Below are 16,757 nucleotides of genomic sequence, written 5' to 3'. Positions count from 1 at the left end.
GTAAAATATACAGAAAATGGAAAATAAATGACAGAAAAAAGGAATTAAAACAGACAATATTGCTTAAAAATGATATTACTAGAATAAAAAGTGTAGATTATTTAAACTAGGCAAATTAGTCGATTAGCCATTTCCAATGATGTACAAATACTTTACAGCCAGTATATTGTGTTCTTTCTGAGCTTATAGTAAAGTTTATCCGAGTTGTTTATTAAATGATTTAATGTTTCTCTCGCAGCTGTTCTAGAACATGTGTCTGATTCCAGCTACGCTCCAGGGACAGACGAGTCTTCGCTGAGGCCATCTTCCAGCCTTCACTGCGGTGATTGAAGCTCTGCACAAGACTTTTGGCCAGCGGAGAAATTAAAATGGTCGTGCCCAACTGAGTCTGGTTCTCTCAAGGTTTTTTTTCTTCACTCCCATCAGGTGAAGTTTTTTTTTCCCTCTCCGCTGTCGCCACTGGCTCGCATGGTTCAGGATTGGTAGAGCTACGCATCGATGAATTTGCTCTTCAGTGTTTGAACTCTCATTAATGATTTTAAATCACACTGAACTGAGCTAAACTGAACTGAACTTAAACACTAAAACCTGAACTACATTGTTCCAGTTACTATGACCATTTATGTGAAGCTGCTTTGACACAATCTACATTGTAAAAGCGCTATAAAGCTGAATTGAATTGAACATAGTAACACGATACTACCATAGTACCGGTAAACCGTGCAACCCTAATGCATACTTTATATATAAAACATACTTTTTTTTTCACAATCATAAACTAAGCTGCAAACCAGATGTAGTACTTAGTATATACAGCATGCAATTTTACATGCAGCGAGGCCAAAATACTATATAAAAATGCCTAAATGGAGTTAAAAGTGTCTGTGGGGAATAAATCCAAGAAATAGTAACAACTCATTTTTAATATGGGAAATAACAGATTACACCATACAGCACATATTAGTTATGTTTTATACAAACTACAAAAATATCTAACTAGATGAAACGGCTTCAAAATGTCACATTTAAAACATCATCATCTATACACAGGTGAATGTACACATATAAAACACATATATACACTCTCTCAATATATTATTATATAAAGAATTTGTTTTGTTTTCTGTCGATAAGCAGCTTGAAGAGGTTGTTTTCTACCGTGACTGTAGCTTTAGATGTATGGAACCAGAACCAAAAATATATGCATAGGTAGCTTTTTATGTAGTTGTTGGATCCCATGTAGATGACATATATATTTGTATGTGGGTGATTCTGTAAGATGTGCATCACAGGACATGCTACGTGTCTTTTACAATGATTTCATCCAATGGTGTCACATCTGCGTCAACAGTCTCCACTCTTTATATGCGATCATTTAAAAAGATATGCAGGTTAGCTGCCTTCATCTCATGCAGATTTCACATTCAGAAAAGCTTGAAGTGCCATTATCCATTTTGTGGCGTAAAACATTGCGTGTTTAACAGAAAGCGAGTCCGTTCGGATCCATCCCTTGACAGTTCAAAGTCAGTTTGATTGTTTTTCCTGTTGCCATCGTCAAGCTGGTGTCTAGACCATCTCCTTCAGTTCAACAACAGCAGAAGAACCAGAGCTGTGAAAACCGAAGGTGTAACTATTGTTCCCCTATTAGAAACACGTGGAGTCCTGGGTGAACTTTGTTTAAGAGTGCTTGGTGGAAGTGCCTTAAGGTCTTCCAGGGCGCCATACGCTGCCATGGAGAACTCCGGATCACCTGTCGTGAGAAGATCAAAGACGCACGATTGGAAATAAACGTCCTCCACCTGGAGCATCTCTCGACACTTTGTGGTGGCACGTTCTAGCATGTCTATGTGCGAAGAGAGGCCCGATTTCACCTCTCCGCCATCGTCCTCTCCGTACCAGCCCCCCATGAGTCGGGGTGGACGCAAACTCTGCTGCCGGTTGAGCACATGGGCTTTGATGACCTCACTGCGCGGGCAGCCGTGAAGGCACAACTGCAGGCCGCCGTTCTCCTCTGCTAAGTCCTCAGGCATGCGGATGGCAAACGTCAGGTACCGCCCGACTTGCCTCACGATGATGGAGGTGCCCAGATAGCGGGCGTGGATCTTAACTTGCCGTATGCCCAAACCTCCACTACCCTCCACAATCCACAAGCTCTCTCCTTTCCCCCCGCTTCGCGTGCCGTCCTGGAACGCTGACGGCAGGTCCTCTGTGGTGGCCTGGTACACCTTCTGCTCGGTGCAGTCATGGTAGGACTTGAAGATGACGGTTATCTAAAGGGGGGATCAAACGGGAAGCGGTGAGTAATAGCACACACTAAAAATCAATACTAGAAATTGCTTTCAATTGACTAGAGGATTGTTTCAACATTGTGCTTTTGTGCAGACTGATATTTTGCTTTAAAAACTGTGTTTGAACGTGTCCTGACCAGGTTAGAGATGTTTTGCTGTTGTTTATTTACTATTATAGTGTATTTTATCTTTGTTTTACTTCCTTTCATTATCATTTTTATAAACATTTTAAGTTTAGTACTTTAACTTCAAATATAATGCAAATATTAAATATATAATAACAAGTCTAAGTTTTTTTTTTTTTATGTTTTATTCACAAATTTAACATTGCACCCAAAACTATAAAACTAATTGGTCCAGAATTCCGCATCACAATATTTTTAATATTAATCTTTTAACTGTCATGAATGCACAAACTGGCTGTGATTGTCTTACACTTTTTATCCATTTATGTAGATAATATTATTTATTATTTATCCAAGTGAAACAACTAATTGCTAAATATAATAGGCAAACTAATAGGTAAATACTAATAGGTAAATATGAACTAAAACAAATATAAATATATAGAAGCTTATTTTTATAGCTTCTGATATTAAAATGAAAATATATTTTTGATATAATATTAATTAATATTTAATATAATATTAATTAAAGCTGTAACTTAATATGATACGAGTAAGGCTAGAAGATTACTCAAAGAGATAACCCAGAATAATAATAATAATATTAACAGATGTCACCACATGGTGGCAGTAGAAGAACAGAGAAAAACAAAAATGGACAGCTACCAGCATCTAAACCACATTCTAAGACTTTTTTTTTTTTTTTTCATTTTGTACACTTTTGACTATAAAATTCTTATTTAGCCACCACATTTATGGTCAATGCATAATCATTAATTGCATCTAATTTTAGTAGCATATCGTAAGCTCTTTTATGGGCAAATTGTAAATCAAAAGAAACCTCTTGACTAATTAAAAGGTCTGTGCTGCCCCTTAAAGATATATTAAAATTACAAGTTTTGAGCGTGTATCTATATACTCCATTGGGATTAATAATTTCGGGCTTGACTCTATATGCATATTTGATTCTTACTCCATTACTACCTTTATTCTTCATGTGTGATGATCACCTTACAGGTATTGGCCATAACTAGAGAATGAATCATTTATTTTTTATTGCCTCCTCACTCATTGTGAAACAGCTGGGGGATTCTGTAAGTCTTTTGACCCTGCATTGTCACTAGAGCCCAACAGGCTAAATCCAAATCTCTTAATAGAACCGATAAAAAAAAAAGTCCCCTTATGACATCATTGTTTAGGCTGACTCTGGCCCTCTCATGTTTTTAGTTTGATCGCTTTCTTTGGACCATACTAGGAGGACACAAGACAGTTTTAGCCAACTCTTTCCCCTGATTTGTCACAAGTTCCTGATCAAATCAAACAAAAAATCACTTCCTAACAATGCGTGTAACAGTCTGTGGATCATGCAAAGTAGATATTTTTGTTAAGAAAAAGGTCTGCATTTTCATTCTGAGAATGAAAATTAAAAAGGTTCAGTTGATGACATTCATTTTATGGACAAAAATACATGAATTTCTTCTTAAAGTATCTTCTATTATGTTTTGAAGGGGAAAAAAAAAAATCGACATTGTGCGTAAATGTAAACATTTGTTACCCATCCTCAGAAAATCATTAGTGTGAGGTGAGTTTAAACAGGACAAACTTACACCAATGTTAACAGGACGATATACACGACTAACCTTGTTGGTTGCAGTAGCACTGGAGCCTTCAACCACTGGTACGTTTGTGACTTGAACTGAAAGGTATCTGTTGTGGATGAGCGGCCAGGCTCCCTCAACCCTACATGTCTGAAACTCATCCCGAAAAGTCCGCAAGTGAGGATCACCGAATAATCCACAATGTCCATACTTTTTCTGTTGGGCCGCCGGGCCTGATGCGAGCACCCTGCTTTCATAGTTGCAAACGTCCACCACTGTTGGCTTGGAAGTGCTGGGTGCTTTGGCCGATGACGTTGGGCCGTCGCTGGAGCAGTTGTGCTGTGCAAAGAGCTCTTTAATGCGGAAAACTGCAGAATGGTACACCAAGTCCCCTCTACAAGCACGAGCTGTACGCCGCGTACACAAGGAGTAGGCCCTCAGAGCGATGCAGTAGTCCACATCTGGATGCACCTCCTCTTGCAAGCCACCGGAGGGTGAGAATGAGGCCACGTACTCCGCATTACAGCGCTGAATCCGACATGCTTGGCAGCACACTGTTGAGAATTAAGAAGAATGTGTGAGAATTAGGCATTAATGAGATGCCTTTTAAACTCAGAGAATCACTATTTGATGGTTGGCTGGCGATGGAGGCATTCATAATTAAAGTTCTTAGCCTTAGATGGTTTCTAGTTATTGATCTACGCGCTAAACCTCTTAACAGCTACACAACTGCTGTATTTTGTCAATGTGACACATTCATTGGTTGCACTCAAGTCAGCATCTGTAAAGATAACTACAGGCTGGCGATTGCTATTCCAAACCATGAAAACATTCCTTATCTGGATCCCTTTTAATTAAGTTGTTTTATGGCTATGGGGTAACAAAGGCGTGAAAATAGTAACTGCTTCATTTCATATGATGACTTTTACGTGCTTTGAGTACAAGCCCAATAATAACAAATGTGATGGAATTTGGGTAGCATATGTGAAATATGGCCTTAGACGTGGTATTTGTATTCTACAAAGTTTCCACACCTTTCAACCAACATTTACATTACTTCAGGGTAGTTTTTGGATAATGGTTGAGAGTACAGCACAATAAGAAGCAGCAGCATTCACTGGTAAATTACCTATTCAATACACTGATTATGTTAATATTATATAAGTAACACACTGATTTATCTTTGACATTAATCATCACCCACATAATTAAACCTTTAATTACATCAGTTTAACATTTTTTAAATATGCAAATGTGTGAGATGTAGAGTATCCACATATATCGTTTTCTTCTGAACTATCAGTTTTGATGGTGAAAACCTGCTATAATATTTGTTGTCAATATGCATTTAGCATGCTGACATTAGGCCAGTGTAATATTCTGACGGTATGATAACCTTGGATAAAAGTATCACTGTATTGTGATTACTGCTCTAATATATATTCTTTTTAAATGTCTGGGTAAAAAAAACAAAAGAAATCACTTAAAAAAAACAATATATTTAAATTTTTGAAAAAATGTATAATATTTTTTTAACAGTAAACATGTCAGGCTGAATAATTTATATGAATTATTGAATTCATATGTCTTCATTTGTTTTAAAAATACAGATTTCTTTACAGTTTAAAACAGCATCTTTAGATATATTTATTTCTGCCGGAGATAATGTTGTCCTAAAAAGCTACAAAAAAGTAAATAAATTTTTTTGGAATATTTTGGCGGTTTTAAAACCTTGACTTTTCCAAACCGTGGTATACCTTGAAAGCGGTTATCGTCCCATGCCTAGCTGACATATGCTGTAAAAATGCAGGGTTCCACATAATTCAATAATGTTGTCCCAACACATATAGGTTAAGTTAGCTTAACACTTTTAACAAATTTATGTAGATTTAACATAAAAATTTAAGTACATTTAAGTTGAGTGTAAGTGAATTTGTTGGTCTTACAAACAATACCACGTGAGGATTTGTTTATACATGATAGATTGCAACTGAAAATTATTTAACTCAGTTACATGTTAGTGTACGATTATAACATAGTAAATATCCATTATGCATGTTTTGTAGACTAAAATTATTTAGTTAATAAAAACACAGTAAATAATACTTAGATCAAACAGTTTGGTCCTTTCTAGCTACATAAAATTAAGGCTTGTGTTTCATTAACACTCGCGAATGTTGAAAAACTTCGTCTCGCGGCACAAAATAAACACACTGCGCGTGCTTTTCGCAGCAGAGGCGTAGGCAGTTAAAACGTGCAAGTAATGTAAAACAAAAATATGCCATATTTGCTCACTGGTGCTCAAAAATATCTTGCATTTATCCACCACACCAAGTCACGCTGTGTTCTTTCTCGTAGTCACTAACTTTCGACGTAAACAACTTCAAACAACGGTGCAGCGAGAAGCTAGCCAGCTTAGCGAAAGTTTTGCCAACCTGATAAACTAACGTTAAGTGACTGAACTAAACAGACGCTTGAAATAATAATCTGTGCTTGTTACATTAAAAACTTTTTTTTCAGAAGGTAAGTATACAATTGACTTCTCAGTTGAATACATGTATCAGTTTTAATTTGTTTCACAAACACTGCGCTGATTTGCTAGCGCGTTAGCAGGACAACTCTGGCCTACAGGGAACTAAATGCGTATTAAACGGGCGGTGCGATTATAAGCACGGATATATACGTGCCGTAAATAGTGTGTTTTAACTTTTAACACAATTTTAAAACTCTAATCAAAGAAATTCCCTCCAAACAAAAGTGTAATGTTTCCCCGCACTGCTCAACCCGCAATGTGTGCGTGCATAAATCGATCAATACGAGTCAAAAGAGAGGAAAACTATTTACCTGGTCGGAGTAACAGGCACATAGAAACCACTACAAGATAAAACCAGTTCCAAAGCTGCCGCTTAGCCAGGTTGAGAGTGCCGCTTCTCCCCATGCCAATCCATTCAGTTTGATTGCAGTTCTCCAACTGCTGCTCATCTGCGTTGAGGCTGCGAGAAATCACACAACTTTTTTTAGTCCCTTCCCCAGCCACTGTCATTCAAAGGAAAAGTGATGAAAAGCATCGCGGGGGAGGAGCTTCCAGCCGCCAGCCCTTTCCATGAACGTTGACAAGTGCTCAGTCACGTCTTTACACGAGTTAAGTAGCACAAAAGTTTGCAAAAATAAATAAATAAATAAATATATATATATATATATATATATATATATATATATATATATATATATATATATATATATATATATATATATATATATATATATATATACTTTTTTTGTGTGGTTACATTAGTATCTTTTGATAATTTTTAACATATAATCTATTGTTAATGGTTGACATGCCTGCTATAAGTTTTATTTTTAAACCTTGGTGATTTAATACTTTTTCTTTTCTTATTGCAGGTATTTACTTTGGACACCTGAGTATTGAGTCAATCTAGGGCCATATACTTGAAAAAAATAAAATAAAGATTTGCAAACAAAAAATAAAGTATTAAGCAGAAATAAATAAATAAATAAATATATGCAAATCTTCATTTTTTAATTAATTAATTTATTAATTTTTTTGTCGGCCGCCGCAGCGGAATGAACCGCCAACTTATCCAGCACATTGTTACGCAGCGGATGCCCTTCCAGCCGCAACATATCTCTGGGAAACATCCACACACACATGCACACACACACACTCATACACTACGAACAATTTAGCCTACCCGGTTCACCTGTACCGCATTACTTTGGACTGTGGGGGAAACCGGAGCACCCGGAGGAAACCCACGCGAACTTAGGGAGAACATGCAGACTCCACACATAAACGCCAACTGAGCCGAGGTTCGAACCAGCGACCTTCTTGCTGTGAGGCAACAACACTACCTACTGCGCCACTGCTTCGCCCCTTTATTTATTTTTTATTTTTGAGAAATAAAAAAATTATTTTAATAACTAAAATAAAGAACTGCAAAGGAAAAAATAAGTTTTGAGAAATAAAAATTTAATTAGCAAACAAAAAAGATGCAAATAAAAATCAACCAGTGCAAAAGAAATAAATATTTGCCTAAAATATATGCAATTAAAATATATATATATATATATATATATATATATATATATATATATATATATATATATATATATATATATATTTGCTAAACATATTTTCTCGTTAACAGATGATAAATGTGATTTTTTTCAAGATTTATTTATTTATTTATTTATTTATTTATTTATTTATTTTTCTCAATACTTTATTTTTTGTTTGTGAAACTTTCTTTTATTTTGCAAGTATATATGGCCCTAGATTAATACATTTACTATTAAAAAATAAACATGTTAAAACAAGCATGGGAACAAACCACTGTCATCTATCAAGTGCATCACTTTTAGACAGCTGAAAGTCTACAAAGCCTATTCTGATCTGTGTAATAAGTAGAGGAAAGCTGTAGAAATGAAAATAACTCAGCCTTGCCTGGAGGGTTGAGTTTTATGATGGGCTTAAGCATGCAAATCCTACTTTCTTCAATCTAATATCATGGTTTGTTGAACTACTTTGAGCTGGTTTTATTGTGTTTGCAGTTCAGTTAGTGCTTCGAGATATGGGGTTGCTTTGAGATTATGGAAAATGAACAAAAATCGCTTACCTTTTAAAATTAATTTGAGGATCCATTGAAACAGTTTCCTTTAAAGTAAACACAAAATGTGTACATTAATTTTGATATATTAGTTAATTGCACATATAATAACTCGTGTTATCACAGGTTGATTTACGACTTGAAGTCTGACCAATAACAACATGTGCATTAACGTGGTAACAGTGATTACCTAAATACTACTTCTGGAGAGTCGGCGGAAAACATAAAGTGATTTCTGTCTCAGCCCATAGTGGTATTGATACTACAGAGGCATCATTCAGAATCTGGCCACTAAAGCAAATACCTCATTCACTCAGGTGGATGGATCAGTGAGCCCCTTACAAGCACCGCATGCCAGTAGACGACTTGACAAGGCTGATGGGCGGAGAAAGGGTTCTTTCTTTCCCCCACATTTGTGAGCATATTACATTGCATGACCCAGCGAATATACATATTCCTCTGGCCAAAACAAGAAGGGAGCGAGTCAATTACAGAGATGAATCAGGTAAAAAAAAAAAAGAAAGAAAGAAAGCAAGAAAAATGAGAAAGAGAAAATAAAGGAACGGAAAAGAAGGGATAAGCCAGTACATTTCTCCTGACACTGACTCACTTGTTCTTATACAATAGTGGAATGAGGTCAGTCTGGTAAAATTAGCCATCCGCTTCATAGCAGGACTGAATGCCAGGCCAGTGAGAGGGGACGGAGAGTCTCCATTTGAGAGTAGGAGAAACTAGAGAAATAAAGAGACTATGCTTTTTGACAGAGAGTGAGATGAAGTATTGAGAAGAGGAGACGAAGGTTATTCACTAAAAGCCCAGAACTCCTACTTTGTGTAAGGTAAGCAGTGAAGTAAAACAAGATTAACCATTACACCAACTATGAGACCAAAAAAAAAAAAAAAACTGAAACTAAATAATGATTGTTTTCAAATAGGTTTCCCCAAAGACTCCCCTCATCTGTTATTGGTTGAACAAACTTCTAGGTGACGCCCCAGATTCACACCATTGGTTAAGCTGCTGTTGTCAGACTGGTAAGGATATTTTCATAACTCAACCAAACTGTTTTTAACGCTCCTTGAGGGAATGAACTTAACTTACAAACTTAAGGCTGTGTCTGCACATTAAGCTGGGTAACTTTTATAATGGCAAAAAAGATACCCTTCTGCTTTAAGAAAACAATCGGCTGAACTTTTATTCATGCCATAAATTCAAAGGTGGATGTTGGAGTGAAAGACAGAAAAGTTGGGAAGTGACAGAAGGAGAGTAGGAGAAGGAAGAAAAAGAGGAAGAGGCATTGGGTTTCCACTGACTGTATGTCTGGGCAGCTCCATATGGTCCTCATTAAGGTGCTCAGCTCTACACCACACTGCTTGTTTTTGTTATTAGGTCCATCACGTTTGGTATGGAGGGCACTGGAACATTGGGCCAGTGATGGGTCTTGCCCAGTGGATTTCCACCTATTGTTATTGTTACCTAAATCTAAGGCATATATATATATATATATATATATATATATATATATATATATATATATATATATATATATATATATATATATATATATATATATATATATATATATATATTATAATAATTCTGGGCTAATAATTCTGACTTCAACTATATATATATATATATATATATATATATATATATATATATATATATATATATATATATATATATATATATATATATATATATATATATATATATATAGTTGAAGTCAGAATTATTAGCCCCCCTGAATTATTAGAACCCCTGTTTATTCTTTCCCCCTATTTCTGTTCAACAGAGAGTAGATTTCTTCAACACATTTCTAAACATTATAGTTTTAATAACTCATCTCTAATAACTGATTTGTTTTGTCTTTGCCATGATGACAGTAAATAATATTTTACTAGATATTTTTCAAGACACTTCTATGCAGCTTAAAGTGACTTTTAAAGGCCTAACTAGGTTGATTAGGTTAACTAGGCAGGTTAGGGTTATTAGGCAAGTTATTGTATAACGATGGTTTGTTCTGTGGACTATCGAAAAAAAGTTAGCTTAAAGGGGCTAAAAATTTTGTCCTTAAAATGGTGTTTAAAAAATTAATGACTGCTTGTATTTTAGCCACAATAAAACAAATAAGTCTTAAGACTTTCTCCAGAAGAAAAAAACATTATCAGACATGCAGCATAAATTTCCTTGCTCTGTTAAATATAATATGGGAAATATTTAAAAAAGAAACAAAAATTCAAATCAACCCAGGCTCATTCTAACAACGTAGTTCCACAGACGTTTTTGGAGACCGCGAAAATACATCCAGGACATACGTATTTTTGCAGTATTTGTTTTCGTGAATCCGCGAGAGGCCACTGTGTGTGCTTTTTTGCATCTCAAATGCGTTTCGTGAGTGCCGTTCGCGCTGTTCTCATATGAACCCACCAGAGGCCGCTGTCGACCGACTAAATGACTGAATGATTAATTGGGCGTACAGTCTATTTTTTGTATTTTGTTTTTGTTTGACCTGATTTCTGGAACTGCTCTTCCCCGGACTCTAACCTGGTCGTTGTTGATGTTGCGGTCAAATCCTTTCTGCTTCTTAAGTCCGCCATCATACATGACGAGCTAACTGGACAAACTGGTTGCGGCGGGAAAGCCCTCCACCCGGAGGTAATCGGTCAGCCGGTAAGCGCCAAAAGGAACGGCGTCATACCACCCCGTATCGTTCCCTTAAAAAAATTAAATGCAGCCTTACGTACCTCGTTTAGAATTGATTGTACACACAGCCTTGGAAGGTGCCTCAACATATTAATGAATGATAATTTAGTTTTTAAATTTCTTTTCCAGCAGTTGTGAAACACTTGTCATGTAATATCTAGTGGCCTAAATGGTGCAACTATGACATAAAATGTTTATCCACACTACGTAGCTAAAATTAAACTTCTCTGTAGTCCATTTGAGTCAGGGATGAGAGGTTTGCTTCACTGGTGACAGAGACTCAGAGCAATTACCATAGATAACAGGGACAGAAGTGTGTGCCTGTAAGAGGCTGCCACTGATACCATCTCTGCTCAAGGATCCCACTTAACTGCCTTGATTGATGCCCAACTGAACTCTAGGGGGTACGTAAAGAGAAGGTCTTTGTGGGCCCTAAGTGGATTGCTTTCCCCCTGAGAGTTGTTATGTATTAATTTGTAATGATTGCACTTGAAGTACATTTAATAGCATTGAAAAAAAGTAGTTGCTTTTCTGTGATCTGGCATTGTTGGCCTTCGCACATTTGATAGACTGAAAATATTTATTGTTTGCACCTAATTTTTGGCGCTAACAGTGTCTTTTTCATTCAGGTAATTCGAATGCAAACACAAAATACTTTTTTCTTTACTCTTCCTTCGAGCTGCTTCCTTCTATTCAAGAGATGCTGTTGACATAGTGTCAAGCTCAGTCCTTTTTAAAAAGATAAACACACAAGTAACCTTAGATTCGGGGTCATGGGGTCTTCTCAGTGTGGTGAAGAAAGACAGAGGAAGTAAACAAAGGCAGAATGAGGAGAAGCCTTAGATCTCTACTCTAAGAAGGACTAAGCTTAAGCAAAGGCGATCTGTAGGATCAACGTTGAGCTGCTCCCATCTATACCTGACAATAGGTGAAGCAAAGAGACTTTGTTGTTGAACTTTAGGTTTCCTATCAACAGCCGCATATACAGCATTAAACATTTCAAGGTGACTCAGTTTGAGATACTTTATCTAACTCAAACAAGTTTTGGTGTAAGTTCAAGCAGCTTTCAAGTAGGTGTGGTGTGATATGTAGCCTATATGTGTCAAGAGTTGTTGACGCTATAGGTTGTAAGGTCTCTTGTGGGGGTAAAAAGAGGTTTATACTGGCATTTATAGTTCTATGGAGAACATTTGCTGAAATTAAAGTCTTACCATTACGTCTTAAAAACGATTCCATGAAGAACCTTTAACATTGCTATTGGACATTTTTTTCTTTTACTTTAGCTGTTCACTGTATAGTTCTTTGGGAAACCCTTTCTTATGGCATTAATTGCAAAAATATATATATATTTTTCATCTCTTAAAAGATAGTTAAACTAAAGTTTCAAGAGTTCACACTTAGCTGATGATTATAAAGCATGCTTGGCATATTGTCCCGGGAGAGAGCCCTGAGCTCATGAGATCCTCGAGCCTGGGGCTCCCTCCTGTTTGCAGGGTGAGAGGGGAGTTTGAGCTCAGGTACATCTCGAAAACTCTCCTGCATGGTAATAGTGAATGCAAATTATGAATAACTAAGAAAATTTTGCTTATTAATTGCTTGTCTATTGGGTTGATTTGGTTTAGTCAATTACTTATGTTAGATGCAGGGGCGTAGCAACGTCCCCCTCACTTTTAGGGACAGACCATTTAGAAACAAGTGATTAATAATTGTATGATTCAGCTGCCCCCTCCACTTTTAAAATTTCTGCTACGCCTTGGTTACACGTTTTTGGCCTGTGGGAAGAAGCCTGAGAGCCCAAGGAAAACCCACGCAAACATGGGGAGAACATGTAAACTCTGCACAGAAATGTCAACTTGGCCAGGCAAAGACTTGAACCAGTTACATTCTTGCTGTGAGGCAACGGTGCTAACCACTGAGCCTCCATGCTGCCCTGTCAAGGAAAGGGGAGGAGTAAAGGTAGAAAAGAAGATTCTTCAAGATGAATATGGCTAAGGTAAGATACTCTAATTATTTGGTTAAGTTTATTTATGAACTAATTTTGAGAGGATCACGTGCTTATGATTAACACGGCTGGCCCCGCATTAGCTTACGTAAGATTTACCAATCAGACAATTTATAACTTATTATGAATAACCAAAGCATCTTACCTTAGTCATCTCTGTCTTGAACAATCCCCCCTTCCACCCCCTCTCCTCCTCTTTTTTTCTTCTATAGGGCAGCACGGCGGCCCAGTGGCTTGCACTGTTGCCTTACAGCAAGAATGTTTCTGGTTTGGCCTTTTACTTGGCCAGTTGGCATTTCTGTGCGGAGTTTATGTTCTCCCCTGCTTGCGTGGGTTTTCCCCAGGTTCTCTGGTTTCCTCCCACAGTTCAAAACATGAGACGTAAGTAAATGGACTAAACCAAATCAGAACCATAGACTAATTTCATCAGCAGCATATCCTCATAGCAATCCTTAAGCAGCCCTCTAGAAATTAGTTTATGAATAAACTTCTCTTCTTTATGATGGAAAATTCATAGATTGTTCACTGAAGGATTCTTTGCGGAACCAAAACATTCTTTAATTTAATCTATGGATCAATAAAGAACCTTCATTCTGTTTATTCATTTCCATTGCTAAAAATAGTTTTTTTATAGAAGGGTCCTTGGGAACATATATGTTCTTTAATATATAAGGCAGCAAAACCCATCTTGGTAACCTTTATGTTTTGACATTGTAACAAAAAATGGAACCTTATTATATATATTTTTTTAAAGAATATATTTGGAGAAATGTTTTTGTCCATATAAATAATTCAGAACTAAGTCCAAAACAACATGACTTGTGTGTGTTCCACAGAAAAATGAATGGTTACAGTTCCTTATACTATAAGGTCAGAAAGCTGGATCTAGTACAGCCTAGCTTGAGCACAACAAGTCAGCTATTAAAATGATTTCTAGCTAAATGGAAATCTTTAAGAGTGAATGTACAAATTTTGTTTCCATTGTCAGACTCTGTGGCCTAAAACAAACACATAAAGTAGCAATGATTTTATATATATATATATATATATATATATATATATATATATATATATATATATATATATATATATATATATATATATATATACTCTCCAATTTATAGTATAGCTATGTTGCAGTTTCAGTTAAGAGGTGAGTATAGAATTTTCAAACATTTTTGCTGAAGTACGTGACAAAATAACTGATGTGAGAAGGGAAGAATGCAAGAGAGAAGCAATGAAAACTCCTAAAGTTCTCTTGCTCCCTCTCCCTCCCACAACAACACCTGCTCAGGCTCTCATTTCAAACCTCTCAGCTGTGGGAGCATTCTATGACCAAATAAATCCGTAGAATCAAATGCGACTCCTGCTCCCAGACCTCCAAGTCCAGCCCCGAGCTCAAGCCATGGGAACACAATACATTCAGTGCAACAAAGCTCATATCACCCAGAGCTTACTATTCATCTTTCGAGAATTCTGGCCTCTGCTGATGATTTTTGCCTAAAGTGCTGAAGTTTTTCACCACTATCATCGTCATCTCATTGGAAGGCAGCTTTTCCACTCCCCCAGTCACAAAGTATGACAATGAACAAACTGCTTTTCTTTGACATGGATCTTACAAAATATACATGTGTTATTCCCCCAATAGTTATTTATTTGTATATTTTTTTAATTGCATGACTTTCTTTTTTTTAAGCTTTACTCTCAAAAATAAAGTTTCTTTATTTGGATTAATAGTTTTACAAAGAACATTTATGCATACTCTTTTAAAATACATATTTTTTATATTGGCATCGATGGTTCTATAAATGTTCTGTTGCACCAAATGGTTATGTTGCACAAGATTTTATTATAGTAGAAAAAGTATCTTAAAATTTTATAAATGTATTAATATATATATAAAAAATGTATATTAAATGTATATTAAACATTTAATACATAAAATGTATATTTACTTTAGAACACATGGTATAATGTTGTATTAAGATCTCTTTACTGAATTTTTTTTTCTGGATCCCAGAATGGTTTTTATAGCATTATTCATTAAAGCAAACAACAACAACAACAAAAACTTTTGGAACCTTTGTTTTTACAAATGGACACAATGGTCTTTGTAGCAGATAAAGTGTATTTACAGTTTCGAAATACTGTTCAAAGATTCCTAAAAATGTTTAACTAAACCTTTGAAATCTGTGGAATCTATCCTCATCATAAAATGTTTTTTTATGGTGTAAAAAGCTTTAGGAATTTCAAAAAAATATTCTTCATTCTAAGTTACAAAGTTTTATGAGAAGCCATTGAACCAAAAGTAGTCTCACTTATTTGACAGTTAAATTCCATAATATGCCAATTACATGTGATACCAATTTCAATTGTTCACACAAACATACTTTTTTTTTTTTTTTTTTTTTTTTAGTTCTTAGTTATTACCTTGATAATAGAAAATGTGAACAAGGCATCATGTATGACAGTTGCCAAAGTGAGATATGAGCTATATAGGAGACATCTTGTATTTACAGTGTTTTTACCACTGCAACCAAATTATTGAATAAATTAGATATATTAATAAACTAAATCTGTCCAGTTTAATGAACAGTAATGAGTTATGTTAAAAGATGGCACTGAAGAACAAATCACTCACAACCACTACATCTGTTATACACATAAAGCTATCATATAACATCATGCTACTTCTTTCCACCCATTGTTTGTTCATCTTTACTTTGTTTATCTTCTACAGATTTTTGAACAGCACAATGAATTGGATAACATATTAAAACTGATATCCTGAGGACATACTCAGATCACAAGGAACAACACTTTTCTAAGATGTTTTTTTTATGCTGTATTGAGCAGTTTTAAATATTGCATAAACTTCAAAGCTTGTGACAAAGATCCCCCTTGTATCTTCTAAAGTAAAATTCTGTCAGATTTCTCCAAAAACCGAAGAGTTGGGTTTAAGACTCACATCACAAAGCTGCACTAGGCAAAGCAGCTTTACTGTAGTAGTTTTAACAACCAAGGGTTCACTTTAAGGGTCAGTGAGTATCAAATGACATGAGTAATGGCATTCCTCGTCCCAAAGCGAACGGCAGAAAGATGAAATGGAACTTACCTCTGATTTTTGTGACTGATGGGCATGTGGCATGAAGGTGTAAAAGAGCATTTCACTGAGAGAAGTCTGTTAAAGCGTGTTCCCTTGCTGCCTCCACCAGACAACTGTGTCCAGCTTTGCTTGACAAAGGGAGATAGCTGTGAATTAAAGCACATGACAACAGCTGTCTTTTTAAAGAATCGGCACTTTGATTAGGATTGGTTTGTAGTTAAGCAGTGTTCGCTAATTCCTACATATCGGGGAAGGGCGGGCAGGGAAAAAAAGACGAAAAAATGCAGAACACACTAGCATG

The 16,757-nt window shown here is 36.0% G+C and overlaps 1 protein-coding gene and 1 long non-coding RNA gene across 6 annotated transcripts in view; one reads left to right on the top strand and one right to left on the bottom strand.

Moving 5' to 3' along the window:
• Nucleotides 1-905: 905 nt before the first annotated feature.
• Nucleotides 906-16,573, bottom strand: rgmd (RGM domain family, member D). 2 transcript variants are annotated; one of them, XM_021469302.3, is made up of 5 exons: nucleotides 16,466-16,573; nucleotides 8,652-8,689; nucleotides 6,856-7,004; nucleotides 4,054-4,565; nucleotides 906-2,270 (listed from the first exon to the last, which is right to left on the bottom strand). In XM_021469302.3, exons 1-5 carry the CDS (start codon nucleotides 16,514-16,516, stop codon nucleotides 1,581-1,583), a joined length of 1,440 nt encoding a protein of 479 aa, XP_021324977.2. In that variant the 5' UTR covers nucleotides 16,517-16,573; the 3' UTR covers nucleotides 906-1,580.
• LOC137488922 (uncharacterized) overlaps nucleotides 9,204-16,757 on the top strand; it is a 43,526-nt gene continuing 35,972 nt past the window's right edge. For 2 of the 4 annotated variants that reach the window (XR_012398140.1, XR_012398139.1), the window contains exons 1-2: nucleotides 9,309-9,480; nucleotides 9,577-9,673. This is a non-coding gene — a long non-coding RNA (uncharacterized lncRNA). Of the gene's footprint in view, nucleotides 9,481-9,576; nucleotides 9,674-9,856; nucleotides 9,989-16,757 lie in introns of all 4 variants that reach the window. The other 2 variants (XR_011008217.2, XR_012398138.1) reach the window with 2 other exon arrangements.

This window comes from Danio rerio, chromosome 22 (genome assembly GCF_049306965.1).
Source record: "Danio rerio strain Tuebingen ecotype United States chromosome 22, GRCz12tu, whole genome shotgun sequence".
In the NCBI taxonomy this organism is placed as follows: Eukaryota; Metazoa; Chordata; class Actinopteri; order Cypriniformes; family Danionidae; genus Danio; species Danio rerio.
Note: the sequence above shows the minus strand (reverse complement) of the source record. Positions and strands in the feature narration are given on the sequence as shown.